General features: G+C 35.8%; 1 protein-coding gene across 5 annotated transcripts in view; it reads left to right on the plus strand.

Annotated features, from left to right (window-relative positions):
* Nucleotides 1-24503, plus strand: part of ORC4 (origin recognition complex subunit 4) — a 97666-nt gene that overhangs the window by 40741 nt on the left and 32422 nt on the right. For all 5 annotated transcript variants that reach the window (XM_060016846.1, XM_060016844.1, XM_060016843.1 and 2 more), the window contains 3 exons: nt 14072-14145; nt 17285-17361; nt 17922-18012. In XM_060016846.1, the coding sequence (XP_059872829.1) occupies nt 14089-14145; nt 17285-17361; nt 17922-18012 (225 nt within the window). In that variant the 5' untranslated portion in view covers nt 14072-14088. The remainder of the gene's footprint in view (nt 1-14071; nt 14146-17284; nt 17362-17921; nt 18013-24503) is intronic.

A 24503-nucleotide genomic window follows, 5' to 3' on the forward strand; every position in this document is an offset into this window, starting at 1 on the left:
ACTGGCTTGGGTAGTTCTGTGTGTGCATATTTATGCATGGTTAAAATGCCATTGTTTATTTTTAGTTGTCTGGTTAAGAGTTTTTAATTCTTCCAACTTAGTTTTTTAAAAGAATAGTCACTGCCATGTTTGTATTCTGAACCATTTGGTCTGGTGGTAGTATATAGAGAAAAGGTCACATAACTCAAGAGTCAACTTTAAATGTCACATAAACACATATAATAAATAAAAGCAGATTATTTACTTGGTTAAATGCATTAACCATGACCAACACATTGAAACAATAAAGGGGAAGAAAAGTTATGTTTTTTGTTTTCCTGCTTTACTGCTCTTAATAGACTATCTGTGGTGGTCTACTTGGATTTTCCATGCAGTAGTCTCATTCTGGGCAGTATTTGAAGCACCTAGCCTTTGGCAAAGAAAAGTATCTCTCGTCTGTGAATCTCAGTAAGTTTCTCCATTCCGTTTTCACTTCAACTGCGAGGATTTCATATGTGACACTTACTGCTCAAGAGATCAATGTCCAGAGGAAGTGGCAAACCAAAGCAGAATGAAGTTGGCTCAGGTTTTACAAAAAAGATTCTACTAACATTTACCAAGAACTCTACAGGCATGGTCTGTGATGTTAATCCTTTTTTTTTTTTTTCCAACTTTGACTGTATGTCAGAATTTAACCTTTACTGCTTTAAAAGGGGGAGGGGGGTGTTTTCTACCCCTGAAGATTCAAGAGTGTTGCCCAGGGATTTTTTTTTAATGAATATTCATCCATTTTGCTTGTGTCTTCCTGGATACTACGAACTTTGCATCATAGTAACTGACACAGCCTGTCCCACAGTGTTACAGCATTAGTGCTTAACCAGTTCCTCATTCATCTTGTAATTCGGACAGTGAGACTGTAATTTTCCGTTAGCTCCATAGAGCAAATGCCTGTCCTCCTCTCCTGAATCAAGTACATCTTTTTTGGCCTTTTTGTGTTAAAAGTCTTTCATGTTGTTTGATACCAGTCTTAGACTGGTTGATAACTTTTAAGTATTTTATTTTTTAGGTACTAATTTTTACTTTTAATTATTTTAGCCTAGGCATATTTAATTTGTCCCAAGAAATATTGTTGAATCAAAAACTGTTATTAAAACATTGTCTTCTATGATGTTAAAATATACATATCAAAAAACAATTTAAAAATTCTTTGCCGGAAAGAAAGGACTTTTTTTTTTTTTTAAATCAGGGGATGACATAAATATAAAATATCCAGGCAAATGTTTTTTTCTATCTTTCCACTCTTTTATTTTAAAAGTTTATATGAATATTTAGACAACCAGAAGAATCTCACAAGTAGATCACAGGACTGTATACTTTTTTGGAATATCCTCAGAAGGCTCTCTAAATTATCAGCTGGTAAAACAAAAACCTTTTGTTACTTTTCAGTAACAGGAGGAAAGAGAAACTCCTTGTTTCCTCTTATGTTGTATGATTTGTGATCTCTTTATCTATCTGCTAAGAAGCCTTCTAGGGCTTCAAAGCTTATTTGTTTATTTACCGTGATGAAAGTCCGTTGGCCTCCTGATGCCTGTTTTATTCCACATTCTCCTCTTTTCCCTCCACGATCCTCAAATACTTACGTTAGGCTTAGCTTGGTTTGAAGAGATGCTGTCTATACCCGTGGATTTCTTCATTTTCTTTGGCCTCTTAGCAGTTTTATCCGCTTTGATGTGGAATGCACAGTAATAAAGTCAGTTTTCTCAGTAGCTCACAAAGTGTGGTTCCAGGACAGGCAACAGGAACATCCTCTGGGAATTTATCAGAAATGAAATTCTCAAGGTCTATCCTAGACCTATTATTAAATCAGAAACTCTGGGAATGAGGACCAGCAATCTTAATCACTTCTAGGTGTTGAATAGCTTTGGGCACTAGGGATTTGAAGTCTTTAGGGTCCATATAACTCTATATAGATTGATCTGCCCATAATTTCTTATTATTACTAGTATTAAAATGTTTTTTTATATTGAGGAATACTTAGTGAATTTATACCATTGAAGTTGCCATCATAGTTCTGGTGTACCTTAGTTGGAGTTGTACTCGATACTTCATCGCATGGTCAAAGTACCCTCAAAGAAATTGTTTAATGGGAACGTATGTATATGTATAACTGATTCACTTTGTTATAAAGCAGAAACTAACACACCATTGGAAAGCAATTATACTCCAATAAAGATGTTAAAAAAAAAAATTATTTAGAACAAGAGTCTAATTCTGTGCTTCATTCCCCCCAGCCCACAACTCTAATTGTTTCTAATCTTGGTTCTTCTCTCCAGTGTAATATAATAATTTATAAAGGGTACTCTGTATCACCATGCTTGGCATTTGACAGCATGGCATATCAGGTAAAACATTTCATTTAATCCCCACAGTAATCCTGTGAATTAAATAATGCTTTTATCTCAAACTTTACAGAGGAGAACACTGGGGCTTAGGAAGGTTAATTTGCAAAGGTCACACCACAGAACCAAGAATTCAAATCTATGCTTGATGACAGAACTCTTAGGGACAGTTGATATTACCATCAATCTCAGTTTTCAAGTTCTGCTTCTCCTTGACTTTGTCTGAATTTGCATTTATCTTAAATTTGATATATAAATGGCCTTCTTTTAGACTTCTCCTTGCTTACAGTTCTGATTTCAATAATATCCTCAAATATTTCTTTATTTCATTGCGTGTGACTTACTTTCTAAGAAAAATCAAAACTTTCTAGAAAGATTCTAGTGTCTTCATCTTCACTTCTTCTGCCTTCGCTTTTCTGGTTTAACTTCAGAAATGAAAACCTTGAACTCTCTTTTTTCATATGTTCAGTATTACTATATATTAGATTTAAAATCTGTGTTGCCTATATTTTAGACAAGCTAAAACTGGCATTCAGTAACTGCAAGTTTGAAATGAGTAGGGAGAGTATTCCAAATCACAGCAAAATTAAAATAATGAAATTGAGGATGGCTGGAGTACTTGTAAATATTAATAAAATATGTAAAAGTGTAGATTTTGACTAGTAAATTTAATATTCATTTCAGATATTCCTTTTAATCCTCCAAGTCTTAATTGAAGGCAGTGTAAATAAGAATGAAGTATGGTAGCCTAATTCCAGAAAGGAGAATATATTACTAATCTTTTTTTAATGTGTTACTAGCAAACTGTCAACCCATTATAAAAAGACAGAAATAATTGATAATCTTTTTCTAAAGATAATTGACTTTACCTTCTCTTACATCATCAGACTTATAGCTTTATAAGGTATATCATTTGATTTAAAAATTATTTGTTAAAAAACATGTGTACTTTATCTTTTGTTAATTTGGGGACTTCTCTATTAAAAGAAATTAATTTCTTAACCAAATTAACTATATTTTAACCAACTTGAATTTCCATTGATGTGACACTACCATGATAATATTATACTACATGTATTTTACTTGAAGTATAAATCATTCTGTATTTATTTTATATAAATATTTATATAAATATATATTAGTATATATATAATTTTTCTTTCATGCTTGGCAGGGTTTTTTTGAGGGTCATGGCATGTAATTATTCAAAACTTTTAAATTTAGCTAAGCAGTTGATTTAAACTAATCTGGCTCCTTTTTAGCAGCTAATTTGCCTGTGGACATTCTCCATTGCCTAACATTCATTCACTTATCAAATATTTTCTTGAAAACCAACTGTATGCCATTTTTGCACTACTTGATTTGGATACAATGATAACATGATTTCTGAGTCTTTCTTTCAAGGAGCTGTGGTCCAGTGGAGCAAACATAAGTAAACACAGAGTTAGTTACATCACTGTATGCTAATTAAGTTCTGTGAAAGGGGAAGATAGCACTTGAGGGATACATAACCCTCAGATTTTGCCCAGACTAGGAGTGTTCAGCGGTGTCACAGAAAGTATTCCAAAGGAAATAATATCTCAACTAAGGCCTGAGTTTGGAGTGAGTCAGGGTATAGAGAATTGTTGATTCTCCCAGGCATATTAAGAGAAGAAACTGTGAGCTAAACTGGGAAATTAGTCATTCGGAACCTTCCTTTTAAATGATGTTAGGGAATTTGGAATTTAGAACTTTGGGGGTTGAGGATGGAGTTGAAGGGTTTTTACATGAAAATGGGAGTAAGAGTTGGAGGCAATAAAGAAGCTGGCATAGATTTCCAGTCAAGAAATAATGGTGATCTAAAGTAGGATGGAGGCAGCTAGTGACAGGAGTGGATTGGGTTCAATTTTTTTAGGCTATAGAATAGACCAATTGTTACTTGAAACTCTGAAACTGAAAATTAGGTTTATTCACCTTAGAAAGCATAAGTTGAGAGGAGGATTTACTGGAAACCAATAATATAAAAAGTATAGGTGCTAAAGAAATACTGTGAGGGTAAGCCATTCTTTGGGATTACCCATTTCACTGCTCGTCTTAAGAGTATAAATAAAATAGTAGTTTCTACCAAAATTTCTACAACTAAATAATCTTTGTCACCTATTGTATTTGATACCAACATGACTTAGTCATGCATAGACGTTCAGCTCCTTTTACACTTTATGTCTAGTCCTGCTATTTAGAATAGCAAGTAAAATCATGGTATCAAAAGCACAGTAGGAAGTGGAAGGAGGTGTCCCATGATCCACTGGTAAATTTGAGGAGAAATTCAATCAATCTATTTGCAGATAAAGAAGATTTAGTTATACCAGTTATACTCTCATTTTTGTCATTAAGCACTTCAAAAAAACCTATAAAATTAGAGTTTAATTTTGTTTTAACTTTTTATTTTGACATTATTATAGACTCACAGAAGTTGCAAATATAATTCATAGTGTCCCATAAACCCTTCACCCACATTCTCTTAAGGGTGACATCTTATAAAATGATACTGCATGTCAAAACCAGAAAACTGACATTGGTATAACACTGTTAACAAGACTACAGACCTTATTCAGTTCTCAACAGTTTTTACTAGCACTCATTTTTGTGTGTCTGTATAATTCTCTGTGATTTTATCCCATGGTTAGATTTGTTTGAACACCATTGCAATAAAGATGCCGAACTGTTCCATCATTACAGAGAACATTCTTCATGTAACTCCTTTTTGTAGTCATACTCACCCCTAAGTTCTGTCTCCTCACAATCGTGAATCTGTTCTTCATCTTCATAATAGTTTTGTCATTCCAAGAATGTTTTTTAAATGGAATTGTAAAATATGTAATTTTTTTGAGATCAGCCTTTTTTTTCTTTTTTCTGTTCACTAAGCGTGATGCCCTTGAGAGCCATCCAAGTTATTTCACATATCAGTAGTTAATCTCTTTTTTTTCCCTCAGTTACAGTCCCCCTGTATGTATGGATGTTTCAGTTTCTTTAACTCCATTGGCTCTTTGAAGGACATCTGTATTGTTTTCAGTTTTTTGGCTATTACAAATAAAATTGTTGTGAATATTCACATTTACAGGTTTTTGTTTGAGGATAAATTTTCATTTCTTTGGTATAAATACCGAGTACAATTGCCATGTTACATGGTAAGTGTTTGTTTATAAGAAACTGCCAAAGCATAGGAGAGCTTAAAACGGGTTCAAGATGGTGGAGTAGAAGGACGTGCTCTCACTCTCTTTTTCGAGAACTTCAGAATCACAACTAACTGCTGAACAGGAAGACACTGGAACTCATCAAAAAAGATACCCCACATCCAAAGACAAAGAAGAAACAGCAATGAGATGGTAGGAGGGGTGCAAACACAATAAAATCAAATCCCGTAACCACTGGGTGGGTGACTCACAAATTGGAGAACAGTTTTACCACAGAAGTCCACCCACTGGACTGAAGGTTCTGACTGCCACGTCAGGCTTCCCAACCTGGGGTTCCGGCAATGGGAGGAGGAATTCCCAGAGAATCAGACTTTGAAGGCTAGCGGGATTTGATTGCAGGACTTTGACAGAACTGGGGGAAATAGAGACTCCACTCATGGAGGGCACACACAAAGTAGTGTACATATCAGGATCCAGGGGAAAGGAGCAGTGACCCTATAGGAGACTGAACCAGACCTACGTGATAGTGTTGGAGGGTCTCCTGAAGAGGCAGGGGCTGGCTGTGGCTCACCACAGGGACAAGGACACTGGCAGCAGAAGTTCTGGGAAGTACTCCTTGGCATGTGCCCTCCTGGAGTCTACCATTAGCCCCACCAAAGAGCCAGATAGGCTCCAGTGCTGGGTCACCTCAGGCCAAACAACCAACAGGGAGGGAACTCAGCCCCACCCATCAGCAAACAAGTGGATTAAAGTTTTACTGAGCTCTGCCCACCACTAGTCCCTCCCATCAGGAAGCTTGCACAAGCCTCTTAGCCTCATCCATCAGAGGGCAGACAGCAGAAGCAAGAAGAACTACAGTCCTGCAGCTTGTGGAACAAAAACCACATTCACAGAAAGACAAAATGAAAAGGCAGAGGACTATGTACCAGATGAAGGAACAAGATAAAACCCCAGAAAAAACAACTAAATGAAGTGGAGATAGGCAACCTTCTAGAAAAAGAATTCAGAATGATGATAGTGAAGATGATCCAGGACCTCAGAAAAAGAATGAGGCAAATATCAAAAAGATGCAAGAAATGTTTAACAAAGACCTAGAAGAATTAAAGAACCAACACCTAGAAGAATTAAAGGATAAACAAACAGACATGAACAATACAATAACTGAAGTGAAAAATACAATAGAAGGAATCAATACTAGAATAACTGAGGCAGAAGAACGGATAAGTGACCTGGAAGACAGAAAGGTGGAATTAGCTGCTGCGGAACAGAATAAAAAAAAAAAGAATGAAAAGAAATGAAGACAGCCTAAGAGACCTCTGGAACAATATTAAATGCACCAACATTGGCATTATAGGGGTCCCAGAAGAAGAAGATTGAGAGAAAGGACCTGAGAAAATATTTGAGGAGATTACAGGCAAAAAGTTCCCTAACATGGGAAAGGAAATAGTCAAGTCCAGGAAGCACAGAGAGTCCCACAGGATAAACCCAAGGAGAAACATGCCAAGACACATAGTAATCAAATTGACAAGAATTAAATAAAGAGAAGAATTATTAAAAGCAACAAGGGAAAAATAACATACAAGGGAACTCCCATAAGGTTAACAGCTGATTTCTTAGCAAAAACTCTACAAGCCAGAAGGGAGTGGCACAATATATTTAAAGTGATGAAAAGGAGGAACCTACAACCAAGATTGCTCTAGCTGGCAAGGATCTCATTCAGATTCAACAGAAATCAAAAGCTTTACAGACAAGCAAAAGCTAAGAGAATTCAGCTTCACCAAACCATCTCTACAGCAAATGCTAAAGGAACATTTCTAAGTGGGAAACAAGAGAAGAAAAGCACCTACGAAAACAAACCCAAAACAATTAAGAAAATGGTAATAGGAACATACATATTGATAATTACCTTAAATGTGAATGGATTAAATGCTCCAACCAAAAGACACAGGCTTGCTGAATGAATACAAAAACAAGACCCATCTATATGCTGTCTACAAGAGACCCACTTCAGACCTAGGGACACATACAGACTGAAAGTGAGGGGATGGAAAAAGATACTCCATGCAAATGGAAATCAAAAGAAAGCTGGGGTAGCAATACTCATATCAGATAAAATAGACTTTGAAACAAAGATTGTTACAAGAGACAAGGGAGGACACTACATAACGATCAAGGGATCAATCCATGAAGAAGATATAACAATTATAAATATCTATGAACCCAACATAGGAGCACCTCAGTACATAAGGCAAATGCTAACAGCTATAAAAGAGAAAATCGACAGTAACACAGTAATAGTGAGGGATTTTAACAGCTCACTTACACCAATGGACAGATCATCCAGACAGAAAATTAATAAGGAAACACAAGATTTAAATGACACAATAGAGCAGATAGATTTAATTGATATTTATAGCACATTCCATCCAAAACCAGCAGATTACACTTTCTTCTCAGTTGCACACAGAACATTCTCCAGGATAGACCACATCTTGGGTCACAAATCAAACCTCAGTAAATTTAAGGAAATTGAAATCATAGCATGCATCTTTTCTGACAACAATGCTATGAGATTAGAAATCAGTTTCAGGTTAAAAACTGCAAAAAACACAAACACAGGCTAATCAATATGTTACTAAATAACCAAAAGATCACTTAAGAAATCAAAGAGTAAGTCAAACAATACCTAGAGAAAAATGACAATGAAAACACAATGATCAAAAACCTGTGGGATACAGCAAAAGCAGTTCTAAAAGGGCAGTTTATAGCAATACAATCCTGCCTCAAGTAACAAGAAATATCTCATACAATCTAACCTTACACCTTAAGGATACTAGAGAAAGAAGACAAACAAAACCCAAACTGAGTAGAAGGAAAGAAGTCATAAAGATCAGAGGAGAAAGAAAGTAGAAACATAGAAAACAGTAGCAAAGATCAATAAAACTAAAAGCTGTTTCTTTGAGAAGATAAACAAAATTGATAAACCTTTAGCCAGACTCATCAAGAATCAATAAAATTAGAAATGAAAATCAAGAAGTAACAACTGACACTGTAGAGATACAAAGGATCATGAGAGATTACTACAAGCAACTATATGCCCATAAAATGGACAACCTGGAGGAAGTGGACAAATTCTTAGACAAGCACAACCTTTCAAGACTGAACCAAGAAAAATAGAAAATATGAACAGACAAATCAGAAGTAATGAAATTGAAACTATGATTAAAAATCTTGCAGCAAACAAAAGTCCAGGACCAGATGGTTTCACAGGTGAATTGTATTGAACATTGAGAGAAGAGCTAATACACATCCTTCTCAAACTCTTCCAAAAAAATTGCAGAGGAAGGAACACTCCCAAACTCATTCTACGAGGCCACCATCACCCTGATACAAAAATCAAAGATACTACAAAAAATGAAAATTACAGACCAACATTACTGATGTGTATAGATGCAAAAATTCCAAACAAAATACTAGCAGACAAAATCCAGCAACACACTAAAAGGATCATACATGATGGTCAAGAGGGATTTATACCAGGGATTCAAGGATTCTTCAATATACACAAATCAGTGTGATACACAATATTAACAGATTGAAGAATAGAAATCATATGATCATCTTAATAGATGCAGTCAAAGCTTTTGACAAAATTCAACACCCATTTATGATTAAAAAATCTCCAGAACATGGACACAGAGGGAACCAACCTCAACATAATAAAGACCATATAAGATAAACCCACAGCAAGCATCATTCTCTATGGTGAAAAACTGAAAGCATTTCCTCTAAGCTCAGGAACAAAACAAGGATGTCCACTCTTGCCACTAGTATTCAGCATAGTTTTGGAAGTCCTAACCACGGCAATCAGAGAAGAAAAAAATAAAAGGAATCCAAATTGGAAAAGTAGAAGTAAAATTGTCACTGTTTGCAGATGACATGATACTATACATAAATAATCCTAAAAATGCCACTAGAAAACTACTAGAGCTAATCAATGAATTTGGTAAAGTTGCAGGATACAAAATTAATGCACAGAAATCTTTTACATCCCTATACACTAACAATGAAAGATCAGAAAGAGAAATTAAGGAAACAATTCTATTCACCATTGTAACAAAAATAATAAAATACCTAGGAATAAATCTACCTAAGGAGGTAAAAGACCTGTACTCAGAAAACTATAAGACACTGATGAAAGAAATCAAAGATGACACAAACAGATTGAGAGATATACCATGTTCTTGGATTGGAAGAATCAATATTGTGAAAATGACTCTAGTACCCAAAGCAAACTACAGATTCAGTGTAATCCCTATCAAAATACCAATGGCATTTTGTACAGAACTAGAGCAAAAAAAATCTTAAAATTTGTATGGAAATATAAAAGACTCCAAATAGCCAAAGCAATCTTGAGGGAAAAAAGCGGAGCTGGAGGAATCAGACTCCCTGACTTCAGACTATACTACAAAGCTACAGCAATCAAGATAATATGGTACTGACACAAAAACAGAAATATCGATCAGTGGAACAGGATAGAAAGCCCAGAGATAAACCCACACACCTTTGGTCAGCTAATATATGACAAAGGAGGCAAGGATATGCAATGGAGAAAAGAGTTTCTTCAGTAACTGGTGCTGGGAAAACTGGATAGTTACATGTATAAGAATGAAATTAGCACACTCCCTGACACCATACACAAAAATAAACTCAAAATGAATTAAAGACCTAAATGTAAGACTGGACACTATAAAATCTTCGAGGAAAACATAGGAAGAACACTCTTTGACATAAATCACAGCAAGATCTTTTTTGACCCACGTCCTAGAGTAATGGAAATAAAAACAGAAATAAACAAATGGTATCTAATGAAACTTAAAAGCTTTTGCATAACAAAGGAAACTATAAGCAAGACGAAAGTACAACCCTCAGAATGGGAGAAAACATTTGCAAACAAATCAACAGACAAAGGATTAATCTCCAAAATACATAAACAGCTTATGCAGCTCAATATTAAAAAAAAAAAAAAAAAACCCACTCAAAAAATGGGCAGAAGACCTAAATATGACATTTCTCCAAAGACATATAGATGGCCAAAAGGCACATGAAAAGATGCTCAACATCACTAATTATTAGAGAAATGCAAATCAAAAGTACAATGAGGTATCAACTGATACTGGTTAGAATGGGCATCATCAGAAAATCTACAAACAATAAATGCTGCAGAGGGTGTGGGGAAAAGGGAACCCTCTTGTACTGTTGGTGGGAATGTAAATTGATGGAGCCACTATGGAGAACAGTATGGAGGTTCCTTAAACTAAAAATAGAACTACCATGTGTCCCAGTAATCCCATTACTGGGCATATACCCAGAGAAAACCATAATTTAAAAATACACATGCACCCCAGTGTTCATTACAGCACTATTTACAGTAGCCAGGTCATGGAAGCAACCTAAATGCCCATAGACAGACAAATGTCTAAGGAAATTGTACATATATGCAATGGGATATTACTCAGCCATAAAAAGGAATGAAATTGTGTCATTTCTAGAGATGTGGATAGACCTATATACTGTCATACAAAGTGAAGTAAGTCAAAGAGAAAAACAAGTATTGTACATTAACTCATATATGTGGAGTCTAGAAAAATGGTACAGATGAACTGGTTTGCAATGCAGAGGTGGAGACACGGATGTAGAGAATAAACGTATGGACACCAAGGGGCAAAAGCGGGATGTTGGGTGGTTGTGGGATTAATTGGGAGATTGGAATTGACATGTATACACTAATATGTATAAAATAGATAGCTAATAACCAGCTGTATAAAAAAATAAAATTAAGTTAAATTGAAAAAAAAACTGCCAAAAGGAAACTTTGCAGAATGGCTATAACCTTTCACATTCTTACCCGTAGTTGTATTAGAGATGTGGATTCTCTGCATCCTCACCAGCATTTGCTGTTTTCACGTTTTAATTTTTGCTGTTCAAATAGGTGTGTACATATACCTCATTGTGGTTATAATTTGCATTTTTCTAATGACTAATGTGTTTCATGTGTTTATTTGGCATCCCTATACCCTCTTTGGTTGAAGTGTCTATGCCCTTTGTCCATTTTTCTAGATTTCTGTATTGTTGAGCTTTGAAGCTTCTCTGTATATAAGTCCTTTGTCAGATATGTGGTTTGCATCTATCATTCCAAAACTTGTCGTTTCATCTATAAAGTTAGAATTGTCTTTTAAAATATTCTTTGTAATAGAGTGGAGATTTGACTGTTATTTGGAGGGGCTAGATGTATTAAAATCAATGTCAATTAAGACTCAATTTGCAGTAAAAATTTATGTGGGTTAGGAACTGAAGTAGTGTGTATGTGTATGTTTCTTTCATGAATGATCACCAAATGACGAATATGTTTGTTTTTAGTGGCTTACCTGAATTATATTTGATGCAAAGAGGCAGATTAGACACCTACCCTGCAACCTCAGGCATTTTACTTACCTCTTCTGAGCATGTTTTTTCAACCCATGAAATGGGGAGAAATATGTTTTAATTCCATTAATACTGTGAAATCGCTAATATAGCTCTACAAAGATAAGGTATATTGTAAAAGCTCTCCTCCATTTTTTAAAAATTCACTTCTCCTTATTGTCTAGGGGACATTTGTTCCATTGTTTCCTGTGATTTCAGATTTTGGCTTGTAGACCTTCTTCACAATCAAGAGTATCTTAAACCAGAATGAGGATATCATTTCATGTTGCTAAAATGGTTTTTTGCCCACACACAACTCTGATTTAAGGGAAAAATTTTAAATAGAATAAAATTAAAATAATTAATGTAAAGTTTCTCAAGCAAGGTGCCTCATACAGAGAAAAAGCTGCTGGAAGGGCTCTAAGGGTGACTGAGGAAACCACTTTTCTCTTAAGAAAGAAGCTTCTTAAGGGACCAAGACATCAGTAGAGTACTCTGTTCTTGAGTTTCCAATTTGAGTGCCTGGAGCCGGAAGCCCTTTGGGGTTTAAGAAGGGAGGGACAGATTTGCTTGTTATCTGTTTTTCAAAGCATTTCTCAACTGCTGTCCTGTTAGAAACAGCATTCCAAGGGTTGGCATCTGTCAGTATATGAAATTAATAAATATGAATATAAAATATGTCACAGAGGTTGATCTTCCTTTAAGTTATTGAAATGTGTACTTTTTAAAAACAGTTGAGGGCTTCCCTGGTGGCGCAGTGGTTGAGAGTCCGCCTGCCAATGCAGGGGACATGGGTTCGTGCCCTGGTCTGGGAAGATCCCACATACCGCGGAGCGGCTAGGCCCATGAGCCATGGCCGCTGAGCCTGCACATCCGGAGCCTGTGCTCCGCAACGGGAGAGGCCACAACAGTGAGAGGCCCGTGTACCGCAAAAAAATAAAACAGTTGACTAAATAGCAGTTAACCAAGTATATACAGTTATAGCTATATATAATAGTTATATATAATCAAGTATACCGTGACTGGGTTTAAATCTTGACTCTGTGACTTACAAACTGGTTTTGGTCAAGCTACTTAACCTTTCTGTGTCTTCTAATCTGAAAGCAGTGTTAATGATCATATTTATCCCATAGGGTTATTCTTAGGATTAAATGAGTTCATAAAATCAGAGCACTTGTAACAGTTACTGGCTAAGCTATTATTACCTGATTAGTAAAGTAATTATATAGGAAATTGTTGATGAGAAAATTAGATCTTTTAGCCAAAGGTGTTTATCTATGAGTATATTGCCCTCAAGGAGAATTTTACAGAACTTCTTTTTTTTCGTTAGTATATATGTATTTTTCATTCCAGTTACCATTGCCAATTTTATTTTGGACATTATGCTAAAATGCTTGGAACTTTTAAATATCCTCAATTTGGGGACACTGACAGTTAACCAAATTTTGTTTAGTGTGATTTGATTATGAAAAAGAAGTACAGGCAGTTCTGTATGTTTACAGAAGAGACATTTTACCTAGTCTGTAATGAGTGTTTATGACTGATGAGTAGAACAAGAAAGCGAAAGCTTTCTGGAAGGGCTGATCCTGTGGGATGGATGTGGGGAGAAACACTGTATGTAAAGGAAGCATATAGATTGGTTTTTGTTTTTGTTTTTAAAGGCAAGGAAGGGAAGCTGAATAGTAAATTGAAAAGAAAGGTAGGAGTAATTGTGTGTGAGAACCATCTAAATTGTGGAATGGAGTGTCAATTAAACCTGTACTTAGACAAAGAGGAGCCGTTGAGATGGTTTTTTTTTCTGTTTTTATTGAGAAACAATTTACATACATCACTGTATAATTTTAAGATGTTTAGCAGGATGGTTTTATTTACATATATTATGAAATGATTCCTACAATTAGGTTCAACTGAGAATTTTTAAAGTTTGAGAAATTTGAACATTTTTCATGTTTTAAAACTTGTTTATTTTGATTCTATAATATTACATTCTTAAATAATCTCTATAAGTTAATAGTCTTTATATTCATGCTAAAAATTATTTTTCTTTTTTTTAAGGATTTCAGTTTGTTGAAATGAGCAGTCGTAAATCAAAGAGTAACAACTTAATACAAGCAGAATACCTTTCACAGGTTGGTATATATTTTCATTACTCTGAAGGTCTGTTACCATGCAAAGGTGATAAGAGAATTAGTCATCTTCTTAACTTGAATTCTTCCCTTAGCATGTATGAAGAACCACTCTTTTCATTCTCAAGGGAAGAGTATCTTTGCTACTTCCTAATTTCAACCTCTAAGTCTTTGGATAGATGGAATCCTAACTTTACTCATGTCTTCCTAAATGTGCTCTAGTTCAGTTTAGTTTAATATTATCTTTAGAGTTTTGTACTACTTTTGGTAAATTTATTCCTAAGTATTTTATTCCTTTTGATGCTATTGTAAACGGAATTGTTTTCTTAATTTTATGTTTTACTTATTGCAAGTGTATCTAAATGAAATTGATTTTTCTATATTAATCTTGTATTCTGTAACCTTCCTGAACTCGTTTATTCTAATATTTTTTTAGTTTATTCCTTAGGATTTTCTTTATATAAGATCATGTCATCTGCAATAGAGGTAGTTTTAATTCTTTCTTCTCAATCTAGATGAATCTCATTTCTTTTTCTTGTGTAATTGCCCTGACTAGAACCTTCAGTATAACACTGAATAAACTAGCAAGAGCAGACAATCTTATTTTGTTTTTGATATTGGGGAAATGCGTTCAGTCTTTCACCATTGAGTATGATGTTAGCTGTAGGTTTTTGTGTGTGTTCTTTATCAGGTTGAGGAAGTCCCTTTATATTCCTAGTATGTTGAGTGTTTTTATCATGAACATTTAATGTTTTCTTAAGTGCATATATATCTCTTTCGAGGAGTCTAGTAGGGAATGTGCATGATATTTCTACACTGGCATTTCTTTTTTAAAGATTTTTTTGATGTGGACCATGTTTAAAGTCTTTATTGAGTTTATTACAATATTGCTTTTGTTTTATGTTTTGGTTTTTTGGCCATGAGATATATGGGATCTTAGCTCCCCAACCGGTGATCGAACCCACACCCCCTACATTGTAAGGTGAAGTCTTAACCACTGAACTGCCAGGGAATTCCCTACACTGGCATTTCTATTTATCTGGCTTGACCAGACTACATTTCTTTTAAACAAAAACTAAATGTTGGGCTTCCCTGGTGGCACAGTGGTTGAGAGTCCGCCTGCCAATGCAGGGGACACGGGTTCGTGCCCCGGTCCAGGAAGATCCCACATGCCGCAGAATGGCTGGGCCCGTGAGCCATGGCCGCTGAGCCTGTGCGCCGGAGCCTGTGCTCTGCAACGGTAGAGGCCACAACAGTGAGAGGCCCACGTACCGCAAAAAAAAAAAAACAAAACTAAATGTTTTTGGCATTCCTTTGTGAGACCTTACCTTCCTTCTTTTAGAAGGAAAATGTTTAATTCTGTTTTTTAATTTAACTTTTACATATCTTTGTAAAGTGAACAAATCTTCCATGTGCAGCTTAATTAATTTCTACACATGTATACACCTGTTTAACTTTCATCTCAGATCACTTTAGGATTTTTGAACCTCTGACTATTCACTACAACTTCACTTTATCTCTCACTTTATTTTATACAGTTGTCTCTCTAATAGACTTTAATGAAGTTTAAAAAAAGAAAAGGACTGAGGGTTGTCTTTTGACTTCTAGTGATCTTATCTAGGGGGCGGAATACACACTATGATTCGTTGAATCTATATATGCCCCTTTAATTTTTTTACAGATATCAGCTATTACCTGTATAGTACCTATATTGTGTTATAGATAACTGCCTCTTTTAATCATCAAAACAGGCCTGCCAGAAAAGTGTTATTGTTTCTTTGGCACCAATCTTCCTATTCTTTCCACTTCCTCTATAACTATAAGTATGGATTATTTTATCCCCAGTGAATAATTTGCTTTGATCATCCTCTGGTACATGTAAAGAGAACTCAGATCTATTTCTTTGGTATGTGAAGGATCAGTCCCATGCTGTCAGTCTGGGAGAAGCAAATAATCCTGGAGGCTTCTTGTTTCTGCTGATGGGGCTAAATCTGAAACAGCCTCCTAAGGTTTTTGTCACTGAGGACCTCTGTATTAGCAGCAAAGCAGAAAAGGAATGATTTTAATGATCCATATTTTTAAAGATCGTGATTGGCTTTTTTTTTTTTTTTTTTACACAACTGAATCTAAGCCCTTTGTTCTAAGGCAAACTCAAAATTTAGGTCTTTAGAAGAATTTTTTCTTAATTCCAATCATTTCGTATTTTATGTCCTAGGTGAATATAATTTCTTCCATATAATTGAGCAAATCCTTATATGCTGTTACTGCTATTTTGCAGGTTGTTTCTTGAATGTGTCATTTTTTTCCAAATACATTCATTTCTTTCCAATATATTTGCAGTGTTTTTTTAGGCATAGATCATGTTCTTTTAGTAGTATGGTGCTCTGCATCTAATAGGCCCTCAATAACTATATGGACTTTTAAATTTCTTTTTTTTTTTTTTTTTTTTTTGCGGTACGCGGGCCTCTCACTGCTGTGGCCTCTCCCGTTGCGGAGCAACAGGCTCCGGACGCGCAGGCTCAGCGGCCATGGCCCACGGGCACAGCCGCTCCGCGGCACGTGGGATCCTCCCGGACTGGGGCTCGAACCCGTGTCCCCTGCATCGGCAGGCAGACTCTCAACCACTGCACCACCAGGGAAGCCCTAAATTTCTTTTATTTCCTCGGAATCCTGACTTTTGTGACAGGTAGAGATTGATAAGGCTTGAGGTAAACCAGTTTAGATGTGTTGGTCTCTAGAGACTGAGGTGTGGTTCATGAGCATTATTAAATTAGATTACATTATTAGATTCTCTCCTGTCTTTGTTTGTTGGCTGATATGTTACGCAAAGTGAGGTATTCATTCACTCACATGGATTAAAACAGCCCTCAAATTGCTGATGTATCTAAAGGAACTAATTCTTTCTCTTGTTGAAAGCTTCATAACTAAGTTCTCATCCTTTCTCTGGGCCTTGAGATAGGTAAAAAGAATTGTTAATTTTACAACTTAGGAAAATGCCAGATGTCATGATGATAAGTTATTTAGGGAGGGTTGAATTGATTCATTAATACCTAATTCTGACTGCTATAAATGTATATTCTTATTCTTTTTTGATTGCATATGTAATATTTTCATTTATATTTATTCACTTTATTTTTATCAGGCACAAAGAATTTTACGGGAAAGATTTTGTCATCAGAGTCCACATAGTAACCTATTTGGAGTACAAGTACAATATAAGTAAGTTTAGCTATCTGCTTGTCTGTTATGAAACTACTTACAGATGCCCTTTAGGTTTTGCAAAAATTGTCATACACAGATTTTATTAAACAAGGCTAACAGACATTTTATAGAGGTAAAAAATTTTGCTTTGTATATAAAAAAATGACTGTTGTGAAGCAAGAGCAGATATCAATATTTCCATAGTGAAAAAAACCTTTTAACTTTCAATCTTGTATCATTTCTATAATCTGGTATTATGGAGAGAATTCTGAGCTTGCACCTACCTAATACTCAGCAGCCAGCTGTGGAGTGAAAGGTTCTAAGAGTTGCCACTGTTGTCCCTTGTCCCATACTATCATAAAGAACAAGATACTTCAGTGTTACTTGGTTTCTCTTTTTGACGTTTCCAGAGAATCAGTATTTGTGTTCTTCTCTGTAGGACTATTTAGAGCATAAGTGCCCAGAAGAAGAGAAAAAAGGAATGGCTGTTTTTGTTCAAATTCAGCTTTTAAAAAGTATTACCTAGCAAATTATTTCAGCTTTCCTTTTTAAATTTTGGCCTATTTATATCATTTCAGACACTTAATTGAGCTGCTAAAAAGAACTGCTATTCATGGAGAAAGTAATTCTGTTCTCATTATTGGACCCCGAGGATCAGGAAAGACCATGGTAAAAGCTGTTGATTTCTGATGTTCCTTTGCTTTGTAGGCATGTGATGATTGTTAGGGACAACACTGGAAATATTTTTCATTGTTTTCATTATTGTGTTACTAATATTTTGCTTTTTTTTTTATTTAAATCTTAGAAGACATGCAAAGCCTGTATAGAGTGGTATATTTGAGTTGAACAATGTTTTTTACCTTTTTCTCCCTCACAGTAACAAATTTTCAAATAATGTTTGTTCCATCATGGTCTTTTATCCTTGAAGAATTTGTGATTGACAATGGACAAAGCAGACTAGCAGTTATTGAGCCTGTACCTTGTGTCTTTTATTTATGTTTTGTCATTTATTCTTTACATTAACCCTGCAAGGTAGGTTTGGTATTGTCTCTATTTGTAGATTAGGTAACTATCATACCATGCATTCTTTTTTTTCCTCTTATTGTTTAACCCTAACTCAGGCAGTTTTTATATGTACACTCACGTCTTCTAGAATTCTCTTCTACTTTCCCTCTTTACTATATTTGCTTAGTCACCTTCAAAAGATACTGTTGCTTTTTTCCCTCAGTTTCTCTTTCTTCATTCATTATATAAGACAAATTATGGCTGTTATATTGCAAGTATTACTATTTAATTATAAAATCTGTTTTCTGCTATATTCCATGCAATAAATTTAGATTTCTCACTAATATGCTTTTTATATTATGTGTATAAGTAAAATTATGTATTATTTTATATTAAGTAAAATTATGTAAAATAGAAATAAAATTACGTTTTTATTTATTTATTTTTTTTGCGGTATGCGGGCCTCTCACTGTTGTGGCCTCTCCCGTTGCGGAGCACAGGCTCCGGCCGCTCCGCGGCATGTGGGATCTTCCCGGACCGCGGCACGAACCCATGTCCCCTGCATCGGCAGGCGGACTCTCAACCACTGCGCCACCAGGGAAGCCCTACGTTTTTATTTTTTAAGCAGTATGTTTTCACTGTACATTACGTAAGATGAGGAAATTAGGACTTTAGGATTTTACTGTTATCACCATTTCCAGTATTGTTTGAAGTACATCAATTGGGAATTTAGATCTAGATAATTTCTTTTCTTTTTTAATCTTTTAAGAGTTTTTCATTTATTATAATCACATTTACGATAGTATTTATTTTTGACTGTTTAATTTGGTTCAGTCCTTGGGCTCAGTCCTTATATGTAACCACTGTTTCTTTATTCTTGTTTTTTTATTACGATTTTCCTTTTTGTGTTCGACTTCAGTGCTATTTGGGGTAGTTTTTACAGGAGAACCATGTGACTAATATGCTTTGGAATTATTAGACTATTTAAAATTATTAACAATAATTCTATTAACAATAGAAAAACTGAGCAAAGATATGCACAGAAAGATCATAGGAAATTAAATACAAAGCGATCTTAAACTTATAAACGTGTTCAATTTCACTCATATTTAGTAAATTAAATAAAAACTATAGTAATTTTCTCTATCAGGTTGACAAGAAAATCTGTAAGATTGATAACATACTGATGTTTTTGCTGGTGGTATAAATTAGAATTAGACAAAATCTAACCACACTACAAATGTGTATAATACCCTTTGACTCAGCAACATTTCTAGGAATTTACTGTTGTGAAATGATGCATGTACAGTTACTTATTTCAGCACTGTTTGTTAATAGTGAAAGATGAGAAACAATATAAATGCCCATCAACAGAATACTGGTTGACAAATCATGGTACATCCATCCATATAATGGACTATGATACAGCGGTAAAAACGAATAAGGAAATATTTGTAGACAGTACATAAAGAAAAGGAAAAAAATGCTCATATTTCTGTTGGTTCATCTGTGAACCAAAAATTCCCTGAAATGTGTATATATTTTTAAAAATTTTTATTGGAGTATAGTTGATTTACAATGTTGTGTTAGTTTCAGGTATATATCAAAGGTGAATCAGTTTTACATATATACACATCCACTCTTTTTTTAGATTCTTTTCCTATATAGGCCATTACAGAGTATTGACTAGAGTTCCCTGTGCTATACAGTAGGTTCTTATTAGTTATCTGTTTTATATATAGTAGTATGTATATGTCAATCCCAGTCTTCCAATGTATCCCTGCCCCCTTTATCCCCTGGTAACCATAAGTTTGTTTTCTACATCTGTGACTTGTTTGTAAATAAGTTCATTTATACCCTTTTTTTTAGATTCCACATGTAAGTGCTATCATATGATATTTGTCTTTCTGTGTCTGACTTACTTCAGTCAGTATGACAATCTCTAGGTCCATCCATGTTGCTGCAAATGGCATTATTTTGTTCTTTTTTATGGCTGAGTAATATTCCATTGTATATATATACCACATTTTCTTTTTCCATTCCTCTGTTGATGGACATTTAGGTTGCTTCCATGTCCTGGCTATTGTAAACAGTGCTGTAGTGACCATTGGGGTGCATGTATCTTTTCAAATTATGGTTTTCTTCAGGTATATGCCTAAGAGTGGGATTGCTGGGTCACAAGGTAGTTCTATTTTTAATTTTTTTAAGGAACCGCCATACTGTTCTCCATAGTGTCTGAAGAACAATTTACATTCCCACCAACAGTGTAGGAGAGTTCCCTTTTCTCCACACTCTCTCCAGCATTTATTATTTGTAGATTTTTTTGATCATGGCCATTCTGACCGGTGTGAGATGATACCTCATTGTAGTTTTGATTTGCATTTCTCTAATAATTAGTGATGTTGAGCATCTTTTCGTGTGCATTTTTTTAAAATTTATTTTTGGCTGCATTGGGTCTTCGTTGCTGACCGCTGGCTTCTCTCTAGTTGCGGCGAGTGGGGGCTGCCCCTCGCTGCCGTGTGCTGGCTTCTTATTGCAGTGGCTTCTCTTGTTGCGGAGCACGGGCTCTAGTCACCCGGGCTTCAGTAGTTGTGGCACGTGGGCTCAGCAGTTGTGGCTCACGGGCTCTAGAGCACAGGCTCAGTAGTTGTGGCGCATGGGCTTAGCTGCTCTGTGGCATGTGGGATCTTCTCGGACCAGGGCTCGAACCCGTGTCCCCTGCATTGGCAGGCAGATTCCCAACCACTGCGCCACCAGGGAAGTCCCCATTTTTTTATATATAAATTTATTTTTATTTTTGGTTGTGTTGGGTCTTCGTTGCTGTGCAGTGGCTTTCTGTGCTTGTGGCGAGTGGCGGCTACTCTTCGTTGCGGTGCATGGGCTTCTTATTGTGGTGGCTTCTCTCATTGCGGAGCATGGGCTCTAGGCACGTGGGCTTCAGTAGTTGTGGCTGACGGGCTCTAGAGCACAGGCTCAACAGTTGTTGTTGCGCACGGGCTTAGTTGCTCCACGGCATGTGGGATCTTCCTGGACCAGGGCTAGAACCTGTGTCCCCTGCATTGGCAGAAGGATTCTTTACCACTGCACCACCAGGGAAGTCCTTTCATGTGCTCTTTGGCCATCCATGTGCCTCCCTAAGATATTAAACACAAATATAGTGAGTTATTTGTTGAGGCAGGGATATGGGAACAGAGGTAGGAATCTTTTCACTGCATATCTTTTTATACTTTTTGAGGGGTAAACTATATGACCATACAATCTATCTTAAAAACTAAAGAATGGAAAGTTGGTTGAAGGCAAGGGTAAAAACCCCAACAACCTGCTTAACAGAACAAATCACTAAAGTCATTCAGACCACAGAAATGCAAAAGAGAATTGAAGTTTAGTAATATGGGGAAATGTAAAAAATATTTTAAATACATCAGAAATTATTTTGCACATTACTTACAACATGGCTGGGATTGAATTCTTGGGTCACAGTTTTTTCTCCTTTGGAATTACATAGATTTTATTCAATTTGTATTCTGTGGGAAAACTCCAAGGGTAGGCTTTTCTTTTTTCCTTTATAAATTGCTGTTTCAATCTGGATAGTTTAGATTATGCAGTCATAACAACCCTAAATTTCAGTGTCTTGACACAAAAGTTTATTGTTTACTTTTGCTCTATGCATAGTGTGGATCAGCAAGGGGACACTGTTCTCTGTAGTCACTCAAAGGAAGTGGTGGATGTTATGTCAGCATTTCTCCACAAACACCCCCGTGGAAGAAAGGGAGCATGATGAATCATGGACACTCTTAAAGTTCCTACCCAGAGGTGATACAGAACACATCTCACAGTTCATTGAACAGAGTGAGTCACATGGTCACACCTAATTTCAAGAGAGCAAGGAAGTGCATTTTTCCTAGGTGCCTAGAAAGGGAGGTTAAGCAGAAGTAAGGTGAACATCACTGATGACCACCACAGCTAACATGTTTTGAGTTTGTGATATTTCCTCGTCTGGATGCTTTTAGAATTTCTCTGTCTTAGCAGTGTGAACATTTCACAGGCTATTTCCAAGTGTGGGTCATAAAAACTGAAGCTCTGCAAACCCTCTTAATGTGAATTTAAGTCTTTCTTTAGTAAAGGATAATCTTCCTTTCTTTCCAGTTTTCATTATTTTATTGTCTTTGGAAAACACATTATCCTACGTATTTTTTATTTATTTAATTTAATTAATTTTTTTTTTGTGGTACATGGGCCTCTCACTGCTGTGGTCTCTCCCGCCGCGGAGCACAGGACCCTGACACGCAGGCTCAGTGGCCATGGTCCACGGGCCCAGCCACTCTGCGGTATGTGGGATCCTCCCGGACCGGGGCACGAACCCGCGTCCCCTGCATCGGCAGGCAGACTCTCTACCACTACGCCACCAGGGAAGCTCTATCCTATGTATTTTTTTTTTTTTTTTTTTTTTTTTTCTGTACGCGGGCCTCTCACTGTTGTGGCCTCTCCCGTTGCAGAGCACAGGCCCTGGAGGCACAGGCTCAGCGGCCATGGCTCACGGGCCCAGCTGCTCCGCGGCATGTGGGATCTTCCCGGACTGGTGCACGAACCCGTGTCCCCTGTGTCGGCAGGTGGACTCTCAACCACTGTGCCACCAGGGAAGCCCTATCCTATGTATTTTGGAAGAACATTTTTACATAATACTTTAATTCTTCAAGGAGCTCCATAGTGATACTCTTGTATCAGTACAGGAGAAAATGAGATCTAGGAAATCAGTACATTAGACCTGTTATTCTGTGGTACACTGCACATCTTGAAACAAAGTAACAATACAACAGAGAAGTTGAATCTCAGTGATTTATACATCCAAGTGTCAAGCCTAACAATATAACTTGAACAGCTAATGACTGAATTTATTCTGAACTTTCATCTTGGAAGTTTGTCCCTAAAGGCATGGAGAAAGTTCAGAAAAAAGGAAACAGAGCTAGTAAACGCTTACAAAGTTGTATAAGTAAATACAAATTAAAGCTATACTCCATTTCATTAGTAAATTGGCTAAAATAGATATATTTTTTTACAGAAAAAGTAAGCAGATAGTACAGAGTTCCCATATAATCTCCACATACATACATGCACACACGTGCACACAGTTTCCCCTATCATTAATATCTTGCTTTAGTGTGGTACATTTGTTAAAATTAATGAAAGTGATAGTGAGACATCATTACTAACTAAAATCCATTGTCTACATTAAGGGTCACTCTTTGAATTCTACAAGTCTGTGGGTACAGCACACTGTTCTGGTGTTTTGACGTCATTTATCTAATGTGAGTTAACTGGAATATGGAAGAACCCATACCTGGTATTCCATTTTGGTACAATTTAATTTATTCCTACTGCACTCCAATATTGAGAGGTCAAAAAGATAAGGAGTATTGTTTAACTCGTGCCACTTTTGTGATTTGTTGTATGTGGGAGTATCCTGAGATATAAAATATATTCTTAGATAAGAATTTTATTATGTAATATAATTAGTATAATTATATATATCATAGCATTAGTACAGTCGTGTTAGTAATATTATTTACTATAATCATGTAAATTTGAACTTAAAGAATAAGATTACAGTATATTTAAAACACTATCCTTGGCCAAACTATCCAAAATACAAAAATTCAAAATCTACAGTTAAGCGATAAAGGTAACAGATATTGTGGTTTGTTGTATTTCAAACATTTATTTTAAAAATAGATATGGTTCCAAATGACAGATTGGACCCTGGAAAATACTCTTCTATATAGAGATAACTGTAGACAAAGAAACTTGCTAGATGGTTAAGTAGGATGTTTCTTCTAGTTGATATTTCCTCTAGTTGCATATTGTTGAATCTTGTGTTCCATAAAGTATTTGAGAATAGTAATTGTAGGTAAGCATAAAAATCTCTGGGTGTTGGCAGTTCTAAGCAAGCTGTGCTACTATGTTGGTAAAATTAATTTTTAGCTACAAAGAATGTGGAGATGGGGTAGCCAAATTCGTTATGATGGTTAGTGTAACATAACCAACTAAGTTTTTTTAGTACATAATATAGTTTAAAATATTTGAAAAGATGACATTGTTTCCTTGAAAAAAAAACTGGCATTATGTGATTGGTAACCTAGCTAATTACACAGTAAATT

The sequence above is a fragment of the Delphinus delphis genome, chromosome 7, assembly GCF_949987515.2.
Source record: "Delphinus delphis chromosome 7, mDelDel1.2, whole genome shotgun sequence".
NCBI classification, from domain to species: Eukaryota; Metazoa; Chordata; class Mammalia; order Artiodactyla; family Delphinidae; genus Delphinus; species Delphinus delphis.